Source organism: Hemitrygon akajei, chromosome 4 (genome assembly GCF_048418815.1).
Source record: "Hemitrygon akajei chromosome 4, sHemAka1.3, whole genome shotgun sequence".
NCBI lineage: Eukaryota > Metazoa > Chordata > Chondrichthyes > Myliobatiformes > Dasyatidae > Hemitrygon > Hemitrygon akajei.
The window spans coordinates 36,050,676-36,077,371 of NC_133127.1; the positions used below are offsets into that span (position 1 = coordinate 36,050,676).

Sequence of the window (26,696 nt, forward strand, 5' to 3'; positions counted from 1 at the left end):
GGTCGGTTAAACAGAAGGGACCGTTATACTGCAGCTGACACATTGGGACTGAGGTGGTGTGTCCCCACATCCCCACTCCAGGGTCAGGAGCTGTGATGGCATCAATTACCTAAAGTAGTTCAGCCCGAAGAGTGGGAGCTCCAGCCTTGGTGCCACTTGCACACTGCCCAGCAACCTCTGCCAGTTAGAGGCTTCATGCACCAGGGATTACGTCCACACCTCAGCCCGCCTGAGTTAGTTGGCCTCAACATCTGATTGTCAGTCCTCCCTCTGACAGGTCCACAGAAAGGGTGTGTAGGCTCTTACTGGAGGGAGAGGATGCCAGTCCTGACCATATGTCCATTGGTGAGAGGGTGGCCCGTTGAAACTCACCATCTGGAGATGACAGCGTGCCCAGTCAGAACCTTCCTCACAACCCTCTCAGCCAGAGCCCTCTGCCGATTCACTAGCTGCAGGTGGTGAGACCTGTTTCCACCGGCCGAGGGGCAGGAACACCACTCAGAGCTGTCAGCTCGGACACAGCTCCCCTTCTTATAAAGCACTGGTGAGGCCTCACCTTGAGTACTTGAGTAGTCAACAGCTTGATCTTAGCAAAAATGTGCTGTCGTTGGAGAAGGTCCAGAGGAGGTTCACAAGGATGATTCCAGGAATGAAAGGGTTATCATACAAGGAACGTTTGATGGCTCTGGGTCTGTACTCGCTGGAATTCAGGAGGATGAGGGGGGTTCTCACCGAAACCTTTCAAATGGTGAAAGGCCTAGACAGAGTAGATGTGGAAAGGATGTTTCCCATGGTGCGAGAGTGTAGAACAAGAGGGCACAGCCTCAAGATAGAGGGACGTCTTTTCAAAACAGAGATGCAGAAAAATTTCTTCAGTCAAAGGGTGGTGAACTTGTGGAATTTGTTACCACAGGCAGCTGTGGAGGCCGGGTCATTGGGTGTATTTAAGGCAGAAATTGATGGACATGGTTGACATCAAAGGTTACCAGCAGAAGGCCAGGAACTGGGGTTGAAGAGGAGATAGAATGGTGGAACAGACTCCATGGGCCAGGTGGTCTAATTCTGTTCCTGTCTTGTGGGGGAAGTGTTGAAGAAAGAACTGATCTTGGCTAAGATGAGAAGCAAAGTTGATTTCAGATGCCCGACGGTGAGGCGACAAGCGGCTTCAGGTACAGGCGATGGACGGGGCAGCCTGAGGAATGCTGGTAGAAGTGGGCAGGGACTGCCACACTCTGTCACTGCATGGGTTTCCTCTGGGTGAAAGGAACTTTACAGCGGGAGCTCCGCACTGTGGGAGGAGCGAGGGGCGGAGCCGGAGTTTCTGCTCGGGCTGCTGGAGCCGGAGTCCGGGCTGCGGCGGCGATGGATCGGGACCAGGGCGGCGTGGAGGGACACTGGGGGTCCGGGACAGGGGCGGCGGCCCGGTGAGTCGAAAGGGAGGGAGGGAAGAGATCTGAGTTTGAACGAAGCAACGGGGGTGGGGTCGGTAGTCAGTGGCGAGGAGATGAGGGCGTAAGGGTTGAGGTGGTGGGTCTGAGGAGCGAGGACGAGGAATTGAGGGATGAGGATTAGGAGCAAGGATGAGGAATTAAGGAGTGAGGATGAGGAATTAAGAAGTGAGGACGAGGAGTTGAGGGGTGAGGATTAAGAGTGGGTCTGAGAAGTGGGGATATACTGTGGCAGCCCCAGTCACAATCCCCTCGCTGCTGGTGCGGGGAGACTTCCGATTCTTCATCATCCACATACGGTCGCGTGTCCCAGTGCCGACAGGATCCTGTTTGAAATTTATTTGGGGATCCTGTATTACCAGCCCCCCCCCCCAACAAGTACTGCTTCACTCCCTGAGTACCTCGAGCGGTTTGCTTGTTGCCCCGTTGCGACTGTTCCACTTCTTCGCAGAGGCTTTAAGCGTGTCCTTTCCTCTCAGACCGGTACCCTCCTCCCACCACGGGGTCAGTTTCACGGGTCTGAGTCTGGGTTAGGGTCAGGCAGTGAAAGTCGGGTCTCAGCGCTCCGTATCTTGGACGGGGTTCGGAACACAGACAGGGCGTCGCTGCCGTTTGGCCAGAGCAGTGAGATGTCTGCTCTCTCTGGAGAAAGGACAGCCCTCAGACCAGGTGCATGCCCGTGCCAGGTTAAAGCCTTGCTTTTCAAAAAAGTACCTTTATTTCAAACGGACACATCTGAAGATCACAGAGAATTTCATGGACGCCCTGGGGGAGACTGCTTCACGTTTCCCTGGGTGCCATCATAACGTTTATTTATTGTTTTTATTTAAGAGATACATTATGGTAACAGGGCCTTCCGCCTTATAAAGACCGCACCCATGTCTCTAATTAAAGTACGAATTGGAATGCGTGTGGACTGTGGGAGGAAACCCAGGCAATGACAGGAAAAACCTACAGGAACCTCTTACAGGCAGCGATGGGGATTGAACCCGCGTCGCTGGCGCTGTAATAGCATTAGGCTGACCGCTACGCTAAACCATCACACTGAGCACGGGGGGCTCCCCAAGGTTGAGTGCTCAGTCCACTGCAGTTCACTCTGCTGACCCACGACTGTGCTGTAACACACAGCTCTAACCATATCATCAAGTTCGCTGATGACACGACCGTGGTGGGTCTCATCAGCAAGAACGACAAGTCAGCTTACAGAGAGGAGGTGCAGCGGCTAACGGACTGGTGCACAGCCAACAACCTGTCTCTGAATGTGAACAAAACAAAAGAGATGGTAGTCGACTTCAGGAGAGCACGGAATGACCGCACCCCGCTGAACATCATGGCTCCTTGGTAGAGATCGTTAAGAGCACCAAATTTCTTGGTGTTCACCTGGCGGAGAATCTCACCTGGGCCCTCAACACCAGCTCCATAGCAAAGAAAGCCCAGCAGCCTCTCTACTTTCTGTGAAGGCTGAGAAAGTCCATCTCCCACCCCCCACCCTCACCACATTCTACATCCTGAGCAACTGCATCACTGCCTGGTTCGGAAATTGCACCATCTTGGATCGCAAGACCCTGCAGCGGATAGTGAGGTCAGCTGAGAAGATCATCGGGGTCTCTCTTCCCGCCATTACAGACACTTACACTACACGCTGCACTCGCAAGGCAAACAGTATTATGAAGGACCCCACGCACCCCTCATACAAACTCTTCTCCCTCCTGCCATCTGGGAAAAGGCACTGAAGCATTCGGGCTCTCACAAACAGACCGTGCAACAATTTCTTCCCCAAGCCATCAGACTCCTCAATATCCAGAGTCTAGACTGACACCTACATCATTTATTGTCATATTGAAACTGGTTCTCTACTGTGCCTGTTGTCATTAATTAATTAATTATTGTACTGCTCTGCACTGTTTTTGTGCCCTTTATGTAGTCCTGAGTAGGTCTGTCATCTAGTGTAGTTTTGTGTTGTTTTAAGTAGTCTAGTACAGTGTAGCCTTGTGCTGTCTCACATAGTCTAGTGTAGTTTTGTGTTGTTTTAAGTAGTCTAGTACAGTGTAGCCTTGTGCTGTCTCACATAGTCTAGTGTAGTTTTGTGTTGTTTCATGTAGCACCAGGGTCCTGGAGGAACATTGTTTTGTTTTTACTGTGTACTGTACCAGCAGTTTATGGTTGAAATGACAATACAAGTGACTTGACTATTTATTGAAGGCCGTATGGTGCAGTGGGGGGGGGGGGGGGCAGGTCTGTAGCTGACCTTTGTCTTGCCTCTCTTTGAGGTTGCTGGATTTACACCAGGAACGTCTCCTTCAGGAGGTACAGTCCCATCTACGGTGAAGCTGACGGGTTTATGAATTGCCTGATGAGGTGGATTGCCGTGGCCACGGAGTGGGTGTGGATCAGAATTGGTGGAGACCTGGTGATAACTATTCCTGTACCACCAGTGAGCTGTGGTAGGACTGAGGATGGAGAGGTTCCTCTGGAAGGACAGGATCCCCTCTGTGAAGCCAACCTGCAGCCACCTGGCCTTGTGTGAGGAGAAGCCCTGTAAACCTGCTCATCTTCACCTTTGTGCAGGGGTTCTTGGACCCCTTGCTTAATAGCATTGGTCCATGGCATAGAAAGGGTTGGGAATCACTGCCTTAGTGGGTTCTTGTGGAAATGCTGGCGTGTGGCATGTTGTGGCTCAAACCAGTCAAACTGTCTCGGTACCACTCATTGGATTAGAATCATAGGGAAGGATTAGAGAGGTGACCACCCATTTCCCCCACATCTGGTTTCACCTATCACTCACGAGCTTGTACTCCTTCCCCTCCCCCATCTTATTCTAGCTTCTACTCCTTCCTTCCCTGTGCTGTTGAAGAGTCGTGACCCAAACCATTGACTGCTTATTCCCCTCCATAGATGCTGCCCGGCCTTTTGAGTTCTTCCAGCATGTCTTTCAGATGTTATCCACGCAGGGTTGTTGGGCAATATTTGGCCTTAGCTTGTTTCTGACCAGTACAGATGTGAAGGGCTGAATAGCCTTATTATGCATTGTAACTGTCCTTTGATGAGATCAGTAATCTGGTTGAATGGCTGAATAAACTCAAGGGCCTGAATATCTCCACTTAGTCTGGTGACCACACTCCTCACCTTTGACCCTGAGGAGACACAAGGGATTGCAGATACTAACTGTTAAAGGAACTCAGTGGGTCCAGCAGCATCTAAACAGAGAAGTTTTTTAGTCCTGGTGTAGGGCTTAGACCCCAAATGTTGAGAATTCCTTTCCTCCCATAGATGCTGTTCCATCCGCTGAGTTCCTTCAGCAGATTTTGTGTTGTCTTTGAGCACAATTCCCCAAACTTACTTTGTGCACCATCACTCCCACTCTGTCCTGTGTGACTGGGGGAGCTGGTGCCCAGGAGTTGTAGAAACATAGAAAACCTACAGCACAATACAGGCCCTTCGGCCCACCAAGTTGTGCCGAACATGTCCCTACCTTAGAAATCACTAGGCTTACCTATAGCCCTTTATTTTCCTAAGCTCCATGTACCTATCTAAAAGCCTCTTAAAAGACCCTATCGTATCCGCCTTCACCACAGTTGCCGGCAGCCCATTCTACACACTCACCACTCTCTGAGTAAAAAACTTACCCCTGACATCTCCTCTGTACCTACTCCCCAGCACCTTAAACCTGTGTCCTCTTGTGGCAGCCATTTCAGCCCTGGGAAAAAGCCTCTGACTGTCCACATGATCAATGCCTCTCAGCTGTGATATATGATTCCTTCCTTTGTACTGAGAGAGTGCTCTGTTGCTGATGGTGTCCCAACTGTATCCTTCCTCAACAAAACAAAGACAAGAGTTGCTGGAAAAGTCCATCTAAGGAGAGAGAAACTAAACATTTCGGGTCAAAGAACCTTCATCAGAACTAGATTCTTAGCCCTACAGCTTCTACAAAACACTGTCTTATAATAAAGTTCAAAATGAATATTTTATCAAAGTACGTATATGTCACCATATACTACCCTGAGATTCATTTTCTTGCAGGCATTTGCAGGAAAATAAAGAAGTAGAATAGTGTAATTGAGAAAACTATACATGAACAAAGACTGGCAAACAACAATGTGCAAAAGAAGACAACTTGTGCAGATAAACCAATAATACCAAGAACATAGATTGTAGAATAGACTGTGGAATCAGTTCAGAGTTGCGGTTGTGTGTAGCTTTCTGTGAGAAGGGAGCCCTGTGCTGACAGAACGTCTGCTTTGTGCCGGCAGAATTCCCGCTCTTCAGCTGCTCAGGAGACAGCGGGTGGAGCTTGTCGAAAAGCTGGAAGAGCGGGTGGATTGGCTCCTGGAGCAAGCCCTGCAGACGGAGCTGATCACCAAGGACGACTATGAAGATGTGAAGTACGTGCCTGGTCCCCGAAGGAGAGTCCGCACTCTGCTCGACATCATCGATTGCCGTGGGGAGCTGGTGGCCAATGAATTCTGCTCCCTCGTTGCGAAATCTGAAGGTGTTGCTGACACGGGCATTGGGACGAGCGGTAAGTGAACCTCTGGTTGAGTGAAGTTCATTGTCCTATGTCTGCACAGGTGCAATGAATAACTTGCAGCAACACCGCAAACACATAACATTACAGACAACATTCAAACCAGGAAGGTATATGAACCTATACAAAAATTATTTAAAACACAATTGGAACAAAAAAGACAACATCCATTGTAGTGCAAAGTGGTCCTAGTGCTGCATGTGATAATGAGGGGGTGGTTAGAGTTTATGCAGATTGGTTCAAGCACTGACTGGTTAAGAGAAAGGAACTGTTTGTGAACCTGGTGGTGTGAGTCTGTAGTTCCTGTCTGACGGCAGCTGCAAGGAGATATCATCACCTTTCCAGGGTGGAAGATCTTCTCAAAGCTCTGAAGGAGTCCAGTTTTGTGCAGGGCGCTTTCACATTTACATCAGATATGAAAGACCTGACAGAAATTAAGATCAGGGATAAGGGGATAGAGTGAAAGACAAGGATTTGAGATGGTCAAGCGTTGTGGGTCTGCTCCCTGGAAGCTGCTGAGGGAGAATGTGTGCATGCTGAGATTAGATAGGATGAGGTACAGCAGTGTGGCCTTAATGCTGGAGTTAATCTTTGTGTAGACAGGGGTGAACTCAGCCTGAAGGACAGAGATCTCTGGAATTTTAGAATAATTTGTGCAAACAAGGAGATTGCAGAGCTGTTGCATGAGAGGATTGACCCAGGACGGGATCTCAACAAATTAACAATAAGGGGAATGAAGAAAATAATGGGACTAAGCACAAAGTACACTATAGATGCTGTGGTCAAATCAACACATACAAACAAGCTGCCTATCACCTCTCATGATTCTGCCTTCTTCTACTACACATAATGCTTTCCCCTTACATTCCTTCTTCACCTTTCCTGCCTGTCCCCTCCCCTACCCCTTGATCTTTCCTCTTATTGGTTTTTCACCTGGCACCTGCGAGCCTTCTCCTTCCCACCTTCTTTATAGGGCTCCTGCCCCCTCCTTCTTCAGTCCTGACGAAGGGTATCGGCCTGAAATGTTGACTGCTTGTTTGCACGGATGCTGCCCGACCTACTGAGTTCCTCCAGCGTGTTGTACGTGTTGAAATAATGGTACTGAAGGGTGATAAACACAAGAGATTTTGCCGATGCTGGAAATCCAGAGTAACACACACTCAGCAGGTCAGGCAGCAACAATGGAGGGGAATAAACAGTTGACATTTCGAGCCGAGGCACTTCGTCAGGACTACATATGTTTCATTGATTACTTTGGATGCTGGGTCACTAATGTTATGTGTCTGTAATGCTGCTGCGTGTTGTTCATTGAGGCTGAAGGGCGAGTTGGGCAGGACTTTGTGTGAGGGGTAAAGTGGAGTGTCAGCTTAGTGGCATCGCTTGATGTAATATCTTGGGGTAGAAATTCAGGTACCCGGGTTTGGCACAGGATAGGCACCACACTGTGTGGTGGAAGTATTAGGCGAGGGAGCAATCAGGAGATTGAGCAAATAACAGCAAATAGATCATACTGAGTACTCAACCCTGAGGATCGCAACTTTGCACATTAAAAAAGGATTAAAAAAAGAACAGGTGATGGATGCAGAGAACTGAGTATGTAGGAGAGAAGGGCTCAACAGGACTCCCCCGCTGGAGAACTGGAAATACTGATGGAAAGGTATAGAGTGCAGATAGATTCATCAGCGAGGCCAGATCACAGCTTTCCTTCAGAACCTCCGGTTAACTTGGATGGGGAGAGAACTGCTCAGTTTATTGGACATCAGTTCATTATTGTCCCATGTACCAAGATACAGTGAAAAGCTCGTCTTGCAGGCTGTTCATACAGATCAAATCATTGCTCGAGGTAGAACAAGGTAAGACAATAACAATGCAGAGTATAGTGTGGAAGCAACAGAGAAAGTGTAGGCAGAGTTAGACTGAGAGGTTATGAGTCCATCTACAAGAGGGCCATTCAAGAGTCCGGTAACAGTGGGTAGAAGCTGTCCGTGAGCCTGGTGGTGTGTGTTTTCAGGTTTCTGTATCTTCTACCCGATAGGTGAGGGGGGAAGAGAGATTCTCTTTGACTATGCTGGGTGCTTTACTGAGGCTGCGAGAAGTACAGGCAGAGTACATAGAGGAGAGTGTGGTTTCCATGATGGATGGAGCTGTTTCCACAACACTCTGCGGTTTCTTGTCATATGAAGCCATTATGCAAACAGCTCCATCCATCATGGAAACCACACTCTCCTCTATGTACTCTGCCTGTACTTCTCGCAGCCTCAGTAAAGCACCCAGCATAGTCAAAGAGAATCTCTCTTCCCCCCTCACCTATCGGGTAGAAGATACAAAAACCTGAAAACACACACCACCAGGCTCACGGACAGCTTCTACCCACTGTTACCGGACTCTTGAATGGCCCTCTTGTAGATGGACTCGTAACCTCTCAGTCTAACTCTGCCTACACTTTCTCTGTTGCTTCCACACTATACACTGCATTGTTATTGTCTTACCTTGTTCTACCTCGAGCAATGATTTGATCTGTATGAACAGCCTGCAAGATGAATTTTCGCTGCATCTTGGTACATGGGACCAGTGTTGAGAATAATCTTTGTGGAAGTGTTGCTCCTAACCTGCTGGGGGACTGACACCGTCCCTCCAGGTCGATAGTGAACTGAGTTCACTCTCCTACACGGGACGAGGAAGCCAGTCTGGGGCTGGAGGTGTCGGAGGGAGTGGTCAGGTGGGGAGGGTGTGAGGTAGTGACTTCTCCGCATTACTCTGGGGTTGGGGATCTCAAGGCATGGATCAAGGTTCTCAGTATCAGACGTTATCTCCCCTCGCAGAGCTGTCGATGGGGGTGGGGGGTGTGGATGGGGGGGGGTGGCGTGGGAATGGTTGGTCAGTGGGATAGGAATGGACTGGGAGTGGGGAGAGATGGAGAGGATTGGCCAGGGGTAAGGAGGGTAGGTTGGGAGGGAGGGAGGGGAGTGGGGAGGGGAATGGAGCAGTGGCAGGGGGATTGGGTCAGAGGCAAGAGATGGGGGAGTTGCATTGGGCTGGAGAAGGTAGCAGGAGAGATGGAGTGGGGTGGGGTGATGGTGGGGAAGGGGAGTGGGTGTGGTCAGCTGGTAAGTGGCTGCCAGAAGGTGAACCTCCCTCCCTACCATCTCCCTCGCTCCCTCACCTCCTCCCCTGAAGCACCTCAGCCGATCCATGACCGGGGCTTTGTGTCTCCACAGAGCACCATGCCGTGGTGAAGAAACACCGGCAAGTTCTGCTGAGAAGGAATGAGTCGATGATGTACTACAACTCACGGGCAGGCGAGAAGGTCTACCTGCAGGACCAGTTCACCGAGCTGCTGCTGGTCAGCGGGCACCCCAGCGTGGAGCTGAAACAGCACGAGCTCCTGTCGCTTGGCCAGCAGCGCATTGAGCTGCAGGAGCGGGGGGGGCACCAAATTGCCATCCTGCCCGAACAGCTCTTCCAGCGGCTCACCGACCGGAGGGCCCCCGGTAAGGTACTGCTGACCGGTGTGGCCGGAATTGGCAAGACGATGCTCCTGCAGAAGCTGGCCTACGACTGGGCAAGCGGCCGGTGTCTCCAGAACTTCTGGGTGGTCCTGCAGCTGACGTTCAGGGACCTGAACCTCGCTGATAACCCAGTGACCCTCAGGAGGCTGGTCCTCAGGAAGAACGGCCACTTGGCCAAAGTGCTGGATCTGGTCTTCGAGGAAGCGCAGGTGCTTCTGATCATCTTAGACGGCTTTGACGAGTTTAAATTCTGCGCTAGTGTGGATGGAGATTGTTATGTCACGGATCCAGACGAGGAGGGTCAGCTACCTGACGTCATCAACAGCCTACTCCGGGGAGAGCTGCTGCCCGGCGTGTCTGTACTCTTGACCAGCCGACCCCACTGCGGTCGCCTACATTCCCGTGGAGATAATTGACCGCTTTGTGGTCATCACAGGGTTTTCAGAAAAGCAGATCAAAGATTTCTTCCTGAAATATTACCAGGACGAGGGTGTCAGCAGCAGGGTCTTTGCGCTGGTAAAGGAAAACCATTTTCTCTTCACTCTGTGCTTTATCCCTGCCTTCTGTTACATCGTGTGTAGCGTGTTGAAGGATGAGGGGGCGGTGGACCACAAGCAACCCAAGACGATGACGGACATTTACAGCCGGTACCTCACCATGCTGCTGAGACATCACTCCCGCCCCCAGCTGGACGGTGCAGAAGATCTCACACAGATGCTTTGTAACCTGGGCAGGCTGGCATACACCAAGCTGCTCCAGCACGAAACCCTCTTCTACCGGCACGAGCTGCAGACTCACCACATTGAGCTCAATACCTTTGTCAACAGTTTCCTGGACAGAACCTGCGTTCAGGAGCCGGACTGCGTGGAGGACATCTTCTCCTTTGCGCACTTCACCATCCAGGAGTTCCTGGCAGCTCTGCACTACGTGTTAGAACCCCGCCCGCTCCCGGACATCATGGACACGGACACATGCAGCGTGAGCTTGGGATACTTGGATATCTTCCACCGGTTTGTCTCGGGCTTGTTGTCAGAGAGAAACCAGACCTTGCTCTCCAAGCACCTGAAGTTGGGGGATGCCACCAAACTAGAGGTCCACCACCTGTGGCTGCTGGAAGGCATCACGGAGAGCTGTGAAAAGGGCTCCGGTATTTTGAATTTACTCCACTGCCTGTTCGAGCAGCAAAACCCCTCTCTGGCAGAGAGGCTAACACCCAGGAGTCTCCACATTCACGTGGGGGACAACATAATTTGCCCAATGGATCTGAGTGCGTTGCAGTACTTCCTGGACCTGCAGATTGGAGATGTGGTGGAACTGGATGTGACTGCCACCAATATTAGTGGTCTGGGCCTGAGGACCCTCCAACCCTATCTGAAGCACTGCGAGAGCCTGTGGTGAGTGTTCCTCTCAAAGGGTGGGGCAACTTATAGTTGCCATCACTGGGGCCTCACGTCTCCACGCAGAGGGACATGCAGCTAGTGGTCCTGCTGGCTTTGTACAAAGATCTCCCGTGGCCTCGATTCCGGTGTGAACATGTCAACCAGTCAAAGAGCTTAGACACCAGGGATGCCATGGCCCTCTCTTCCTCACAGCACCTGCTGAGAATTAGGGAACCTGGGCCAGCGAGGGCTCAACTGATAAGATCTGGCAATGCTGGATTCTCTCAACTCATCTGATAGTTGCCTCTCCTCCTAGAAACTGATTGGCTGCCTGTCCCTAGGCCTGCCTCTGTACATGTATTGCCTTTGAACTTTTGAAGATGTCTTCATCTCACCCAATCCTAAAAATCCAGTTTTGGGGGTTGAAGTTCATCTCCCTTCCGTCTCTTGCACCTCTCTCTGCTTTGTTTTACTTCCTAGAACACAGAACAGTATAGGAGAGGAACAGGCCATTCAGCCCTCAATGGTGTGCTGAATCAAACGGCCAACTAATCTAATCCCTTCTGCTTACACAATGTCCATATCCTTCCAATTCCTGCACATTCATGGGTCCTCTTGAAGATCACTATTGTTTTTGACTCCACCACCAATTCTAGCAGCACATTCCAGACACCACCACTTTGTGTTTTAAGGAACTTAGTCTCTTTCACCTTGAATGCATACCATCTGGTATTAGACATTTCAACTCTGGGAAAAAGATACTGGCTGTCTTCTCTGCCCATGCAATTCATTATCTTATAAACCTCTTGTGGTGAACTACATATACCTGTCTGGACACGCCCCTCTGCTGACTGCTCCTATGGCTCCTCCCACAGACCCCTGTATAAAGGCGATTGGGACACTGCTCCTCCCTCAGTCTTTGACATAGTTGTGCTCCTTTTTCACTGTTAATAAAAGCCTATCGTTCACTTCCAGTCTCCTAGAGTTATTGATGGTGCATCACCTCTATCAAGTCTTTCTCAGCCTCTGCTGCTCCAGAGAAAAACAAACTCTGGTTTGTCCAACCTCTCCTGATAGCAAGTGCCCTTTAAACCTGGCAGCTTCCTGGTAAACCTCTCCTGTACCCTCCCTAAAGCCTCAACATCCTTCTATAATGGGGTGATCAGAATTGAATGCAATGCTCCAGATGTGGAGTAACTGGAGATTTTAAAAAATTGCAACATAACTTCCTGACTCTTGAAGTTGATTCCTCAACTAATAAGGGCAAGAATGCCACATGTCTTCTTTACCACCCCTCTCAACTTGTGCACCACTTTCACAGAGCTATGGACTTGCACCCCAATATCCCTCTGCATAACAACTCTATTGAGTTTGCCATTGAGTAATATACTAACTCTTTACATTTAATCCATTCAATCTATTCTTCCCTGGACTCTACTCTGATTTTTCCTGCACTTTTAGAATATTAACCCCAAACTTTCCTCCACGTTTCCCTTATCTCTCTTTGTCGCTCCCTTTCTTTTCTTTTTCCTTTGACTTTCCACATTCTTTCACTCACATGTCCATTGTTCTTTTCCTCTCTCTTTCCATTTCCTCCTCCCTCTCATTCCCTTCCATTTCTTTCTCTCACCCTCCCTTTCTCTTTGCCTCTCCTGCTTTTTTTCTCTCTCGCAACCTCTCCCCCATCCCTTGCACCTCTCTCTCTTCCATTCCCTTCCTTCCTGTTCTCCCTGTCACTGTATCTCCTGCTGTGACTCAGGATATCCTGAATGGATAGTGGGAACTGGTTCAGAGAGGCCTTTTTGATGGGGGCAAGGTTTGCCTGAGGGGCTGACTGTCCTTTTGATTGTGTAAAGGGTGATGCTCCACAGACTGCTTTGAGAAGGGTGGGGGCAGGATGCAGAGGTGTGCACTTTGGACTGGGCAGAAATCAGATGGATAGTGGAGGTTTCAGACATGCCTCATTTTGTTGTCTCTGAATTATTAGGTGTGGGGAGAACAAATTGGATTCGGAAGCAATTCACTTCTTGAGTGAGCTGTTGAAATCCCAGGACTACAGGCTGAAACTTCTGGGGTAATTACCAACCTATTGTCTATTACCAATCTATTGTCTATTGTGAACCTTCCTCTATGCGCTGAAGTGACCGACAAGTTGGCGACGGGCTGGAAGATGTCAGAACAGGAGCCTGTACAGTGCGGATTGGAATTGAAACCCATATGGGTGACCCAGGGGCCAAGGGGTTCAGATCTCCAGGGTTATGGTAGCCTGGGGACATGGAACACAAAGGCCATGCTGTGTGGACTCTGGACAGAAAGGGTCTTTGGTGAGGTTAGACAAAAGGTGTGATTAAATGGATTATGATAGGTATGGCAATGCAGGTGACGTGTGGTACATGGGATCCATGCTGGGCGCAGTTGCAGTAGACCTGGGGCTGTGCGATCTTTGGGTCAGATTGATGAGCTGGAGTCTGAGCTTCGGGCATGAGCATCAGGGGGGTGAGGGAGGGGTTAGAGGGAGAGAAGGAACATTAAGGTGTTGTGGAACAACCACACCTCTTCAATGAACTACAGCAGAACCAGTTAGTGAAGGCATCCGAAAGGGTGTCACAAGTGAAGCAGGTGTTGGGATCCAGAAATTGCATCTTCAGCCCGTGTACTTGTCCAACAGGTTTCAGTGTCTTTGCAGCCTGCGCGGATGAGAGCAGGACAGGGTCCGGTGATGCTGGTGGTATTCCGCACAGTCAGGAAGAAAGGGCTGGCAACAGGGAGAGGTTAATTAGGGGGTAAAACATATCCTGCAGTTGTGAATGGATCCAGGAGGCTGTGCTCCATACCAGGGAGGGACCTCTTTCTGGGGCTGGAGGCGAGAGGACACGGGGGCCACTGGAGTGCGGGACAAAGAAGGGGGGTTCTGGTGATGGTGAGAGAGCAGCTTGGGTCCGAGTCACCCACTGAAAGCTGGCGATCTCTGGATGGCCAATGGTGTCAAAGATTACAGGCAGATGGCTGGAAAATGGGGTTGAGAGGGGAAATAAATGAGCCAAGATTGAATGTGGCCGGGGAGGAAGGAGGATAGCATATGAGGGGGCCGCTCCTTGAGTTCTGGCTGCACTCCAGTCCCACACTCCTGATCTTCGGTCACTCGCTGGGTCGATATCCTGGTCATGTTGCTCCTGGACCTGATCAAAGTGATCATTCACAGGTCCAGTCAGCGGGCAGATCGAGGGTCTGCCGGGGCCAATTGTCTGCCCCTCTCCCTTGGTTACATCCATGTCACGTGTTCCTGGAGAGGGAGTACATGGTATCCTTGGGAACATTGGGGGCCTTCTGGGACCAGTGGGTGGCACAGGAGCTTGAGTTTGCATGACTGAGTTGTAATATGAAACCTCTGACTGAATGTGGAGTACTAAACTATTGTAATAGTGTGTCATAATCACTGTACAAGTTCTCTTGGAAAAGGGAGAGTTCCCATGGAACAGTGACACTTGGGATGGGCTGGAGCCAGAGTTCGTTAATTAGAAAACTGGAGCTGTAGACAAGTTAGAAGAATGGGGTTGGGGAAATCTGATTGAAACCTACTGAATATTGAAAGGCCTAAATAGTGTGGACATGGAGAGGATGTTTCCAGTAGTGGGTGAGTCTAGGACCAGAGGCCACAGCCTCAGAATAGAAGCAGAGATGAGGAATTTCTTGCCAAAGGGTCTTGTCTCGAAACGTCACTGTACTCTTTCCGTAGATGCTGCCTGGCCTGCGGAGTTCCTCCAGCCTTTCTGTTGTTGCTCGGATTTCCAACATCTGTAGCTTTTCTCGTTTGTGAGGAATTTCTTCAGCCAGTGGGGGTGAATCTGTGAAATTCATTGCCACAGATGGCTGTGGAGGCCAAATCATTGCATAGATTTTAAACAGAGGTTGATAGGTTCCTGATTAGTAAATGTCAAAATTTATGGGGAGTAAACAGGAAAATAGGGTTGGGAGGCAAAAATGTATCAGCATTGATCAAAGGGAAGAGCAAACTCGATGGGGCAAAATGGTCAAATTCTGCCCCCGTGTCTTATGGTCTTTAAATGAATTGGTATGGCAGGAGGTGGGAAGTTTAGACAATTGAAAAGTACGGGGCATGTTGTGTAGGGAAATGAGTAATGATGGCCAGCAAGGGTCAGAGGGCACAGACCAGCCAGTGAATGGTAAATGTCCTGCTGTTGACGTGAGTCAAAACTGCTATAGTTACAGAAAGTTCAGTGAGGAAACGAAAAGAGGAAACATGGGAGGATCAGAATGACATGGTACAGAAAGCTATTCAAAAATAAGCTCCAGGCAAGGGAAGAGAAGGAAGGCTTAAAGAGAGAGGTGGAACAGAGAGATGTTAAAAAGGAAATCCACTCATCAAGTCAGAGGGAAAGCTTGGACCTTGTATCAGTTTCACCGAAGGAGATGCTTCAGGAGTCGCAGCAAAGGATGATGTGTTCGAAATTCTTTATGATCTGAAAGCTGATACAGAGAATGCACTGAGTGGATAAATCCCCTGGTCAGGTTGCTGAAGGCAGTATGGAAGGGTTTGTAAAGGTCCTGGCTGTAATGTCACAAACATCTGTAGATCCAAAGGTATTTCCTGAACATTGGGGAGATGGAGCTGTACAAGAAAGGGCGTAGTGATGACCGCAGTAACTGCCGATCAGTCTCGGGGCAGGGGCAATTTTGTAAAGTATTAATACAAGCAAGTTATAAACACAAGTGATTCTGCAGATGCTGGAAATCCAGAGTAACACACACACAAAATGCTGGAAGAACTCAACAGGTCATGCAGCATCTATGGAAATGAACAAACAGTCCTGATGAAGGGTCTTGGCCTGTTATTCCCCTCCATAGATGCTGCCTGACCTGTGGAGTTCCCCTGCATTTAATGTGTGTTACTTTGGACAGCAAAATCAGGGAAACAGTTCACAGGTAATTAGACAAGTTCAGCTTTATTAGACAAAAGCAATGTGGGTTTAGGAAGCAGGAGAGGAGAGGCCTGGTGTTAGAAGACGGAAAAATGGTCAATGTTGTTCCTTTGTTTATGAAGGGCAACAATGAAGTAAGGAACTAGACACTGTTGAGTCTGACATCAGCAAGAGGGAAATTATTGTAGAAAATATTAGGGGTTTATTTGGGAAAACATACACCTATTGGAGATAATTGATAAACCTTGGTTTAGGCCACATTTGGAGTACTTCATGCAGGTCTAGTCACTACATTGCAGGAAGGATGTGGAGGCTTCGGAGAGGCTACAGAAGAGGTTCACCTGGATTAGAGGATTTGAGCTATCAGGAGACACTGGACACACGTCGATTATTTTCTCTGGAGCATCAGAGGCTGAGAGGTGACCTGATGGAATTATTTAATAGTCTGAGGGGAATAGATAGGGTAGACCAAGTCTTTTTCCCAAGGTAGAAATGACGAATACTAGAGGGCATATCTTTAAAGTAAGGGTGAAAGTTTAAAGGAGATGTGCAAGGCAAGTTTTGTTTCACGTAGAGAGCGATAGGTACCTGCACAGTGTGCTGGCAGAAGCAGATGCAATAGCAACACTTAGGAAGAATGTAGATAGACGTGTGGACAGGCAGGAAATTAAGGGATATGAACCACGTGCGGGCAGATAGGAACATTTTAGATCGACTTCATGGTCAGCACAGGCAAGGTGGGCTGAATGGCCTGTCCCTGTGCTATGATTGTTGAAGAGAAGTAAAGCTTGACGAACTTCAGGGAGTGTTTGGATGAAGCATGAGAGAAATGCAGATCGATGTGATTGTTACGAAGTCTGATGGTCATGGAGTGAAAGAGGCTGGAACGATTGAGACCAGGCTGGGTGTGAGGAATTGATGGTGGAAGATGGAAAGTGTACTGGAGAGACTTTCGGGGGTCAGCGACAGGGCCTGTAGCTGTTCTACTTATAAACTCAGAGCCCACTTCATTACCTCCTCCTGTGCCTAACGAAGTGGGCACCGAGTGTACGTTCGTGGTCTTCTGGTGCTGTAGCCCATCCACTTCAAGGTTTGGCATGTGTTCAGAGACGCTTTCTGCACACCACTGTTGTAAGGCGTGGTTGTCTGAGATACTGCTGCCTTACTGTCAATGAGGGGATCTGAGAGAGGTGTTGAAAGTCATGAAGGGGCAGGTAATGACAGGCTGGTTCTGATGGCGTAGGATCAGGAACTGAGGGGTGGGGGGATGTAGAATGGACGCGATGGTCCGAATGTGAGCAGGAAAGGCGCGCTATCTGGGCTAGGAGCACTCAGAGGGCCAGAGGGCCTGTTCCTGTGTCCTTCATAGAGATCAAAACAGGAGCTGGGTCAGCACCTTCATGGGCAGTGTCTGCTCCTACACGATGCCAATAGGGATGGGATGAATTAAATGGTCTCCTCCTCGGTTACAGCCATCCTGTGAATGCTGTTGTTCCATCTTCCTCTGCATTAGGGAGCATGGGGTAAGAGGAGGCCATTCAGCCCCTTGAGTCTGCTCCTTCACTCACTGGGTCCAGTCCCTTACCTTTGTGACAAAGCCTACCTGATACATCTAAGACTGTGAGCTAACAGAAAACACTTCTGCAGTCGCAGGGTCTAAATGCTCATCTCTCACCATGAAGCCGCAGAGTGTATGCAGGGATCTCTTCCTCCCTGTTTCACACTAAAGAGCTATTTCCTCATCCACTCACTCGGGTACGGTTACTGATGGAAAGACTACATTCTGAACTGTTCACCGACTCAGATGTTGACGTAGCAATGGAGCACTACCCTGCTGTGCCCAACCCCCATGTCACCCTCCCCTCCCACCTCCTCTGGTAATTAATGGATAATCCCATTACTTGCCCCGTCTTGCCCTTATCCACTAACGTGACTGCAGTACGAGTGCCTGAGAGATCGTCGTGATCTCAGCCCGCCGAAAAGCCCCGAGCTCTTTATTTAGACCTCCCGCTGCCTTAGCGGCTGCTGGCGATGATTGCAAGCTGCCGAAAGGCACTGACGTGCTGTAGTGTACAGGGGGAAGGAGCGGGAACACGGGACAAGCTCGGTCCTCTGGCTGCGGTTAACGATTTGATGGGTGAACCACGATGGCTCAGAGGTGATTGTGTTGTGTGTGGCACCCGGGGTGTTCCACCCGCTACTCTGTCTCCGGTGAACGCTACTGCGACACTGACGCCAGGGGCTGGCTGACGGGTTCGGTAAAAAGCCAGATTAAAGGCAATGTGGGATACCGATGCCCAGCTTCACCCGGTCTAGACGAAGGGTCTCGACCTGAAACGTCGACTGCCCATTTGTCCCCACAGGTGCAGCCTGGGCCGCTGAATCCTCCAGCTGTTTGTTGCTGCAGATTCCAGTATCTGCTGTCTCTTGTGGTACGGGCTCGGTGTAAGGGTCACCCTGTGGGTCAGAGATGAGGGGAGGGTGCTGAACCTTTGGGAACCGCTGGCCAAGCGGGCTCTGTTCAGATGGAGAGCGAGCGCCCTTAGACGCGGGGTCAGTGCGGGAAAGTAGCACTGAGGTAGAACGGTAAGCACACTCTGAGTGAGGGGCCGAACAATCCGTTTCCACTTCCCTGCTCTCACCTCACCTCTGCTCTCTCTTACAGCCTCGGCTGGACCGACATTGGGAACAAGGAGCTGAGGGAAATCTGTGATGCACTGAAGGAGAACAGGACCCTACAGGAACTGTGGTACCTCTCCCATACATCACACTGTTTGCTGTCTCTTCATCTACGGTCAGCATGGGCCAGATGGCCAACGACTCCGTGGCTGTAATCATGTCTCTCTTCCTGGCTTACCTCCTTAGGATTGGTCTGGATGTCCCACTAACCATCCATGTAAATCTGACCCACTGTCTTACACAATGAGCCGTCTATCTGTCTGAAAACAAGGTGCTGGATAAAGTCTGTCCAGACGGAGGGGCTTAGCCTGAAACATCGAATGTCCACTCCCCCCTCCACTGCAGCTGCCCGGCCTGCTGACTTCCTCCACCATCTGGACCTCTACTCCAGATCCCATCATCTATGATCTCTTGTCTGTCTGTTTAGTCTGTGTTGCTGTGGTCTAGTCTAGTCTCGTCTCCCCGGTCCAGACTGCCCTGCCGGTGTCCAGCTGTGAAATCTGTTGTGTGTTTCAGGATCGAGGGTAGCAACGCCGACTACGACGGCATCTCCGCCTTTGCTGCCGTTTCCTCCAACAATTCCACCTTGAAGAAAGTCGTGTAAGTAGCCGCGTCTTCAGTGTTATCTGCCGCTCAGAAACAGGCCCTTCGGCGCCCTGAGGCCGAGCTGACCACCAATCATTTACAGCAGTAGTGTGCACAAAACGCTGGAGGTTCAAAGCAAGCCGGGCAGCATCTATGGAGGGGATTGAATAGTTAGCTGGCGTTTCAGGCCAACACCCTGATGAAGGTTTCCAGATTCTCTTATTTCCATCATTTACACCAATTGTACATTGACAGCTTGGAGGTCAGGATTGATCCTGGATTCCGGAGCTGTGGGGGTGGGGGGGGAGCAGGATTCAGGGTGTGGCATGGGGTAGAGCAGACTATGGGTGATTGAAACAAAGCTGCAGATGCCCTGAATCCTTCCAGTGTCGAGGTCGGTGTTTCCGCTTCCTTGGCTCTCTGCGGAGATGTGTCCAGACCGTCCCTGCCTCACTGAGAAGCTGGGCTTCGATCTCCCATGGAAAGAGTTTCTCAAACACCTCACTCGCATCCCCGTGTTCTCCGCGTGGGACCCCCACCCCCCCGCCCCCCGGTCGATCTCTCCGCTTGCGGGATCTGCTTGTGTTGGCTGGGCTAGTGCTCGGGCAGTTGACTAAAGGCTGGATGGTCCCATTGTGGGCATCAGCTGCTCTGGGTAAAGTGCTCCGATGTAGCAGCGAGGTGTAGCCTGCATTCACCTCCCCCCCCCCCCAGCTGTTTACCGGTGTGGAAGGACACAAATATTGGGCTTTATTCTGTAGGCTGAGAAAAGGGAACTGGAATTTAAACTTCGGAGACTGCCCACAACCTTGTGTTCCTCTGGAGGGTCCCAATTGTCCTAGACAGATGCAGCACGGAAACACGGTGACCATCAACCATTCATTTACACCATTCTGACAGCAAACCCAATTCTCCCTACATGTCCATCAACGACAAGCTCCTCCACTCTCCCGCACACAGGAGACATGGTGCAACAGCTTATCAACATGCACATATTTACGATTTGGGAGAAAACCCACAGGGTCGCAGGGAAAACGTGCAAACTCCGCACAGACAGCGCCAGAGGCTGAGGCTGAACGTTGGGTCCCTGGAGCTGAGAGACAGCAGCACTACCCGGCGCATCGCTGCGCTGCCTCATTGAAACAAAAACCGGACATGCATACATAGGGAGATCACTGACCATCGAGAGTTTGCCTTGGGACCGCCGGAGAAAGCCCGTCTCTGGGGCTCCGATGGTCCAGGTTCAGCTGATACGGGGATGGGAAGATCAGGGTAACTGTTCCCGAAAGAAGGAATCTGGGAAACTGTGAGTGCCAAAGAAACCAGAAGCAGAATGGGCAAACTGGGATCAGGGAAATACGGGAGTGCCGGGGAGTGGGATAGATTCTCCAAAAGGCTTGCTGCAGGGCCAGGGGGTTCAAAGTTCAAAGTAAGTTTATTCTCAGAATATGTTCTGTATATGTCACCATACACCACACAGATTCGTTTTCTTGCGGGCATTCACAGTAGAGCAAAGAATTACAATAGAATCAAATAAAGTCAGATAAACAGCTGGAGCGGGGGCGGCCCTACCATGATAGGAAATGGTAATCCAAGTGAGGAAAGTGGCTGTCGGAGTCTCTGATCCTCCTCTCTCAAGATGTTCAGGTTGGTGGGTTAATTGGCCGCTGTAAATGATCAATGTGGGGGAATGGAATGGGTGGTTTATGTCAGCATGGGCTCAGACGGCTGCAGGGCCTGTGCTCTCCCCTGACCTAGTGCCCGGCTTGTCTGTTTCCAGGTTCATTGGCCACCGCCTGGCGGAGGAGGACGCGGCCAGGCTGAAGCAGGAGCTGCTTCCCGGGGCCTCGGACCGGATCGTGGCCTGGTTCTGCGACGACTACCAGCAGTGGCAGGGCTGGTGCGACTGGGTCTGCCAGCGGAGCCAGACCTGCACGGACGAGAAGCTCGTCCAGTTCCTCAGTAAAATCTTCAGCCACTGTGCCCACCGCAGGATGCTGCCATGGATGTCGCAGTGGTGCGCGGCGCTGCAGGAGCTGCTGCAGCAGCGCATCGGCAAGTGCAGGATCGCAGAAACCCGCAGGAAGCTGCAGAAGCTGCGGGGGACCATCGAGCTGCACTGCTGACGGGGGCAGACCGAACACCAGCTGTTGGATTGGCCCCCACGTGGTTCCTGTCAGACTTCTTCAAGCTCCAACACCCTGAACCAGTACAGTGGTGATGGGCTGAATGGTCTCTCCTGCGGCGAGAGCAGGGAGGGGAAGCTCCCTTCCCGGAGATTGGGGGTGGGGGTAGGTTGGGGAGGCAACAGCAGGTGGTTCTCGCAGATGAATGGTGAACGCTGACAGCAAACACACTCTGCTATCCCAATATTCATTTTGTTTGATTCCCTCTGGGAAATATATCCAATGTTTCCTCCGCTGGAGTTTTCCTTCAGCTGGGTGGAGCGGGGTGAAGAGCATTCCCGGAATCCGGAATCACAACCTGCGGGGTTGAAACTATCTGTCAGTGCTGCCCCAACAGCCCTCAAACCCGCTGAGCCCCTGAGATGTGCCATTGTTGGGCCGGGCCGCGGCTCAGCTCAGGGAGGAGGGGGCATACCGAGAGAGAGGAGGGGGCCGGGTGATGGCCGGTGAAGGGGAGAGGGATGGGGGAATGGGGAGGGAGGAGGGGTAATAGAAGGTTACAGTGGATGGGGACTATTGGAGGCAAGAGGTAAGGGGATGGGGAAGAAGGTAAAGGAGGGAGGGAGAGGGAGTGAAGTGAGGTAGAGGAAGGGGGTAAGGGGTAGGGTGGGGAGGGGGTAGTAAGACGGTTAGGGAAGGTGCTGTGGAGACAAGGGGAGGAGGGAGGGAAGGGAATGGACGAGATGCCATGGACAGTGCACTGGCTGCTCTGTGGGTCCTCGGACAATCCCTGCTCAGGGCCTTCCAGCCACCTCCCTCCCCTCTCCCTCCCCTGGCCCACACCAGACGACAACAGATGAGACTTACTGGTTACCGGACGTTGGATAGTTTGTCATACAGGTTTGGTAACTTGGGGGGCTGGAATACAGAGAGAGCAAGCCAAGTAAAAGAGTAAAAGCACTGATTAAAAATCCTCGTCCACACACACACACATGCACACGCACACACGCACACGCACACACACACACACCCCTCTCCTCCACACAGGAAACACACACAACCCTCTCTCCCACACAGGAAATACACAACCCTCTCCCCCACACAGGAAACACACACAACCCTCTCCCCCACACAGGAAACACACACAACCCTCTCCCCCACACAGGAAACACACACAACCCTCTCCCCCACACAGGAAATACACAACCCTCTCCCCCACACAGGAAACACACACAACCCTCTCTCCCACACAGGAAATACACAACCCTCTCTCCCACACAGGAAACACACACAACACACACCCCCTCTCCCATATGTTTGCATCCACACCCTCCCCCTCCCACCCACCCCTCCACCTCACGCTCGCACCCACCCACTCCCCCTCAACCGCGCACACACCCTCTCCCCCTCACACAGGGCAGTTGGGTGGGGTAAGGGAAGATGGTGGAGAGGGGTGAATTATGCATCAGTTAGTGATGAAGGGTTATAGTTCATGGGGTCGGCCCTCATCTTTTTGCTGGGTCACACCCAGCACCTATCGTCCAAATGGGTTTGTGACGGTGGGGGGGGGGTCAGATGTCAGCAGTCCTCTTACCCCAGGTGCCTGTCTCATGGGTGCTGCCAAACTGTAGATATTCTCTCTGTCTCTCTGTGTCTTCATATCTGTGAGGAGAGAGGGTTACACTGATCTAAGACAACGACATAAGAGACTGGAGAGGAGCGGGGAGACAGAGGTTTGCAGGACCCAAGGGAGTCACAGAGTCGGAGACTAGTGTGCGGGCCGAGGGCATCAGGAAAGATGTGGGGGCTCTTCTGTGCTCTTCAGAGTGATCCAGAGGGTGGGATCGAGGGGAGAAAGTGATGGGGAGTCAGAGGAACGAGGGCGGTGCTGTGGGATCTCACCATTCACCCTGCAACCCCCAACACCCTCCCCTTGGCTGTATTTGGTAATCACAGAGAGATTACCCTTTCACTGAGGAAAGTGGTCGCTTTTCCCCAGACACACAGATAGAGCTCACAGCGCCCTGGTCACACTGGCCCCATCACAGAGACAATGCGAGGAATTACTGCCCCACTATTGATAGAGCCCATATATCCTTGGTCGTGAAGCGTATTAAATTTAAGAACAAATGGAGCTGCTTAATGTAAAGTGTTTGTAAAAATCAGTTTTTTCTAAAGTGATGAGTTGTGTGTGAACATCTGGCTGGTACTGAAAAAATGACAGAAACTCCGAAATTAACCATTTGTTGAAAATGGGAAAGTAAATGTAAAGTGGAGTTGTGGTCCCCAGCAGGGGGCGGCCTCAGCCTGGGTTGTATCAGTAACCCCTAACGGAGCATTTCCCATCGTTGGAGTGACCCACCCCCAGACCAGGTTGCTGGCCTGATGAGTGGACCTGCTCGTGGCCATGATGGCCCTGGATGTGTTGGGTCACTTGGTGGTCAGTCTTGGCCACAAACTGGGAGAAGTGTCAGACCAGCCACTGGTAGTGACATACCTCTTGCCATGATCCCGTAGATGTTTTCATTCATCTCCCTGCCCGTCCTTTGCTGAAAGACTAAGAGAGAAAAGATCAGAACATGTCAGGAGCTGGTCAGCGGGAACATTGCTGCTCCTGGAGAACCTCTGCGCACTCCCGGAAAGGAACCAAACCCTTGTTAAAGGTTTCACAGGGGCTCATCCAGAGGTCTCGTACTGTCCGCAACCCCCCCACCTGATCACCCACCCTCTGTCAGTGTCAATCCACTACCTGACCCCCACACAACACCCTCACCCTGCCCAGTGCCCCAGAGTCCGTCCACCGTCTGACTCGTCACTGACCCCTCACCCTACCTACCGCCCCTGTCAATCCACTACCTGACTCGACTCACTAACCCCTACAACCTGCCACTGCCCAGAGTCTGACCGCAAACTCAATGACCCCTCAAACCTGCCCACTGCCCCAATATCCGTCCACTGTCTGTCCAGACTAACTCCTCAAACCTTCCTAGCGCTCCAGTGTCTGACCCCTCAAGCCTGCCCACCGTCCCAGAGTCTGACCCCTCAAACCTGCTCACTGCCCCAATATCCGTCCACTGTCTGTCCAGACTAACTCCTCAAACCTTCCTAGCGCTCCAGTGTCTGACCCCTCAAGCCTGCCCACCGTCCCAGAGTCTGACCCCTCAAACCTGCCCACTGCCCCAGTGTCTGACCCCAGACTCACTGACCCCTCAATTTTGTCCACTGTTCCAGTGCCTGACCCCAGACTCATTGACCCCTCAAACCTGCCTATCGCCCGTGTCTGACCCCAAACTCACTGACCCCTCAATTTTGTCCACTGTTCCAGTGCCTGACCCCAGACTCATTGACCCCTCAAGGCTGCCCACTGTCCCAGCGTCTGTTCTCCAATTTGCAGGACTCTGACTGTAAAACTGGATCAGGCTTGTATTTATAGAAAGGTATGAGTTTGTATTTTAAAGCAAGATTTTGGTGAATGATGTTTGCCTTTTGATTGTGCCTGTGTAAGTCATCAGATTGTGTTAAACTGCTGCAGGATCCTGTAATGAGCTGGATTGTTTCTGGTTCCTCTTGGCGTTTTCTGCATTTATCGTCTTGAATTTGTTGGCCTTTTATTATGTATTTTTGATCATTTTTGTGTTAACCACCTGGTTCTGTATTACCACAAGGAGCCCTTCTGTTTCTGGGAAGAGGTCTCCAACTCTGAGCCAGGTGTCCAACAACTCCTTGTCAATGTCTAGTCTGCTCAGATCGTGGGGATGTCCTCCATGGAGAGTCATGCTTTTCCAATGTTATTATTTATTGCTTTTCTTTCTTTTTGTATTAGCACAGTTGATTGTCTTTTGGACGTTGGTTGGTTGTCCATCCACTGCATGACCTTTCCCAATTCCCTCACAATACCTGACCCCAGACTCACTGCCACATCCCACGTTCTACAAGGAGGGCAGGTCAAAAAGCCCCTAGTGGCACTGGCTGTGCTCGACTTCTTGTTTTGTTGGTTTCACAAAGTTTCACACGCATATTCACCCCACCCCCAATGCTCTTACATATCAAGCAATCACTCTCATTTATTATATCAGTGGGAGGGAAATTATTGGTGAAGATCCTTTGGAATAGAACTTACTTAGGATAGTCAGGTGTGTGTGTGTGTGTGTGTGTGTGTGTGTGTGTGTGTGTGTGTGTGTGTGTGTGTGTGTGTGTGTGTGTGTGTGTGTGTGTGTGTGTGTGTGTGTGTGTGTGTGTGTGTGTGTGTGTGTCAGACAAAGAGAGACGCACACACCACACACAGTGGGATTTGGTAGTCAAATTTATAAACTTTAGTATCTTGAAAATGACCAGTGAGCGATGGGGAGTGGATGTTTTTTATATGGACTTTAGTACGACATTTGAAAAGGTCCCTTATAGTAGCTGGTCCAGGAGATTAAGGCCAATGGGATCTAAGAAGACTGGATTCCAAAATTAGTTTGTCCATAGAAAACAGAGAGCAGTTGTGAAAGGATGCCATTCTGACCGGAGGTTTGTGACCAGTGGAGTCTGGCCTGGATCTCTGCTTGCGGTTTACACAAGTAATTTGGATGAAAATGCTAGTAATGATTAGTAAGTTCACAGACAACAGGAAAACTGGATTTGTGGATAGTGAGGAAGGTTGTCAAATGATTCAGCAGATATAGACCAGTTGGTATTATTAGTGGAGAAATAGCAGATAGAGTTTAAAATTTGAAGTAAATTTATTATAAAAGTATATGTATGTCACCATATGCTACCCTGAGATTCATTTTCTTGCGGGCATTCTCAATAAAACCAATAACCACAATAGAATCAATGCAAGACTACATCAATTGGATGTACGTCAGTGTGCAAATACAAAAAGAAAGAAATAATAATAATAAATAAATAAGCAATAAATATTGAGAACATGAGGTGAAGTCCATGAAATTGGATATGGGAAAATTTCAGTGGTGGGGCAAGTGAAACCGAGTGAAGTTATCCCTGTTGGTTCAAGAGCCTGATGGTTGAGGGGTAATAACTGTTCCTGAACCTGGTGGTGTGAGTCCTGAGGCTCCTCTACCTTCCTGATGGCAGCGGTGAGAAGAGAGCGTGGCCTGGGTGGTGGGTGTCCCAGACGATGGAGGCTGCTCTCCTGCGACAATTCTCCATCTGGATGTGCTCAGTGGTGGGGAGGGTTTTACCTGGAAAAATGTGAGGTGTTGCACTTTGAGAGGTTAAAGAGGAACGTATGTAGTGCATGGTGGGACCTTTAGGTCTTGAAGTACAAAGGGATCTTGGGATGCAATTTTATCACTACCATCCTATATGCTACCACCTTCAGGCAACTATGTTTGTTTATTTATTATTGAGTTGCAATCCCCCGATTTAATCCTAGCCAAATCACGGGACAATTCACAATGACCAATTCACCCATGGCTTTGGAAACCGGACCACCTGGAGGAAACCCATATGGTCATGGGAAGAAGGTAGAAAATCCTCACAGGCAGCAGTGGGAATTGA

The 26,696-nt window shown here is 50.4% G+C and overlaps 2 protein-coding genes across 4 annotated transcripts in view; one reads left to right on the forward strand and one right to left on the reverse strand.

Annotated features, from left to right (window-relative positions):
* Positions 1-1,317: 1,317 nt before the first annotated feature.
* Positions 1,318-21,252, forward strand: LOC140726235 (NLR family CARD domain-containing protein 3-like). The gene is given in 8 exon segments (XM_073042331.1): positions 1,318-1,424; positions 5,699-5,967; positions 9,192-9,859; positions 9,861-10,876; positions 12,849-12,935; positions 18,467-18,550; positions 18,997-19,080; positions 20,846-21,252. Coding segments are annotated over 8 exon segments (2,616 nt in total). The 5' UTR covers positions 1,318-1,362; the 3' UTR covers positions 21,192-21,252.
* LOC140726233 (uncharacterized) overlaps positions 20,482-26,696 on the reverse strand; it is an 87,214-nt gene continuing 80,999 nt past the window's right edge. The window contains exons 10-13 of one of the 3 annotated variants that reach the window (XM_073042330.1): positions 23,689-23,748; positions 22,786-22,853; positions 22,059-22,109; positions 20,482-21,549 (exon numbers count right to left, since the gene is read on the reverse strand). In XM_073042330.1, coding sequence (XP_072898431.1) covers positions 22,062-22,109; positions 22,786-22,853; positions 23,689-23,748 — 176 coding nt within the window. In that variant the 3' untranslated portion in view covers positions 20,482-21,549; positions 22,059-22,061. Of the gene's footprint in view, positions 21,550-22,058; positions 22,110-22,462; positions 22,854-23,688; positions 23,749-26,696 lie in introns of those variants that run through there. The other 2 variants (XM_073042329.1, XM_073042328.1) reach the window with 2 other exon arrangements.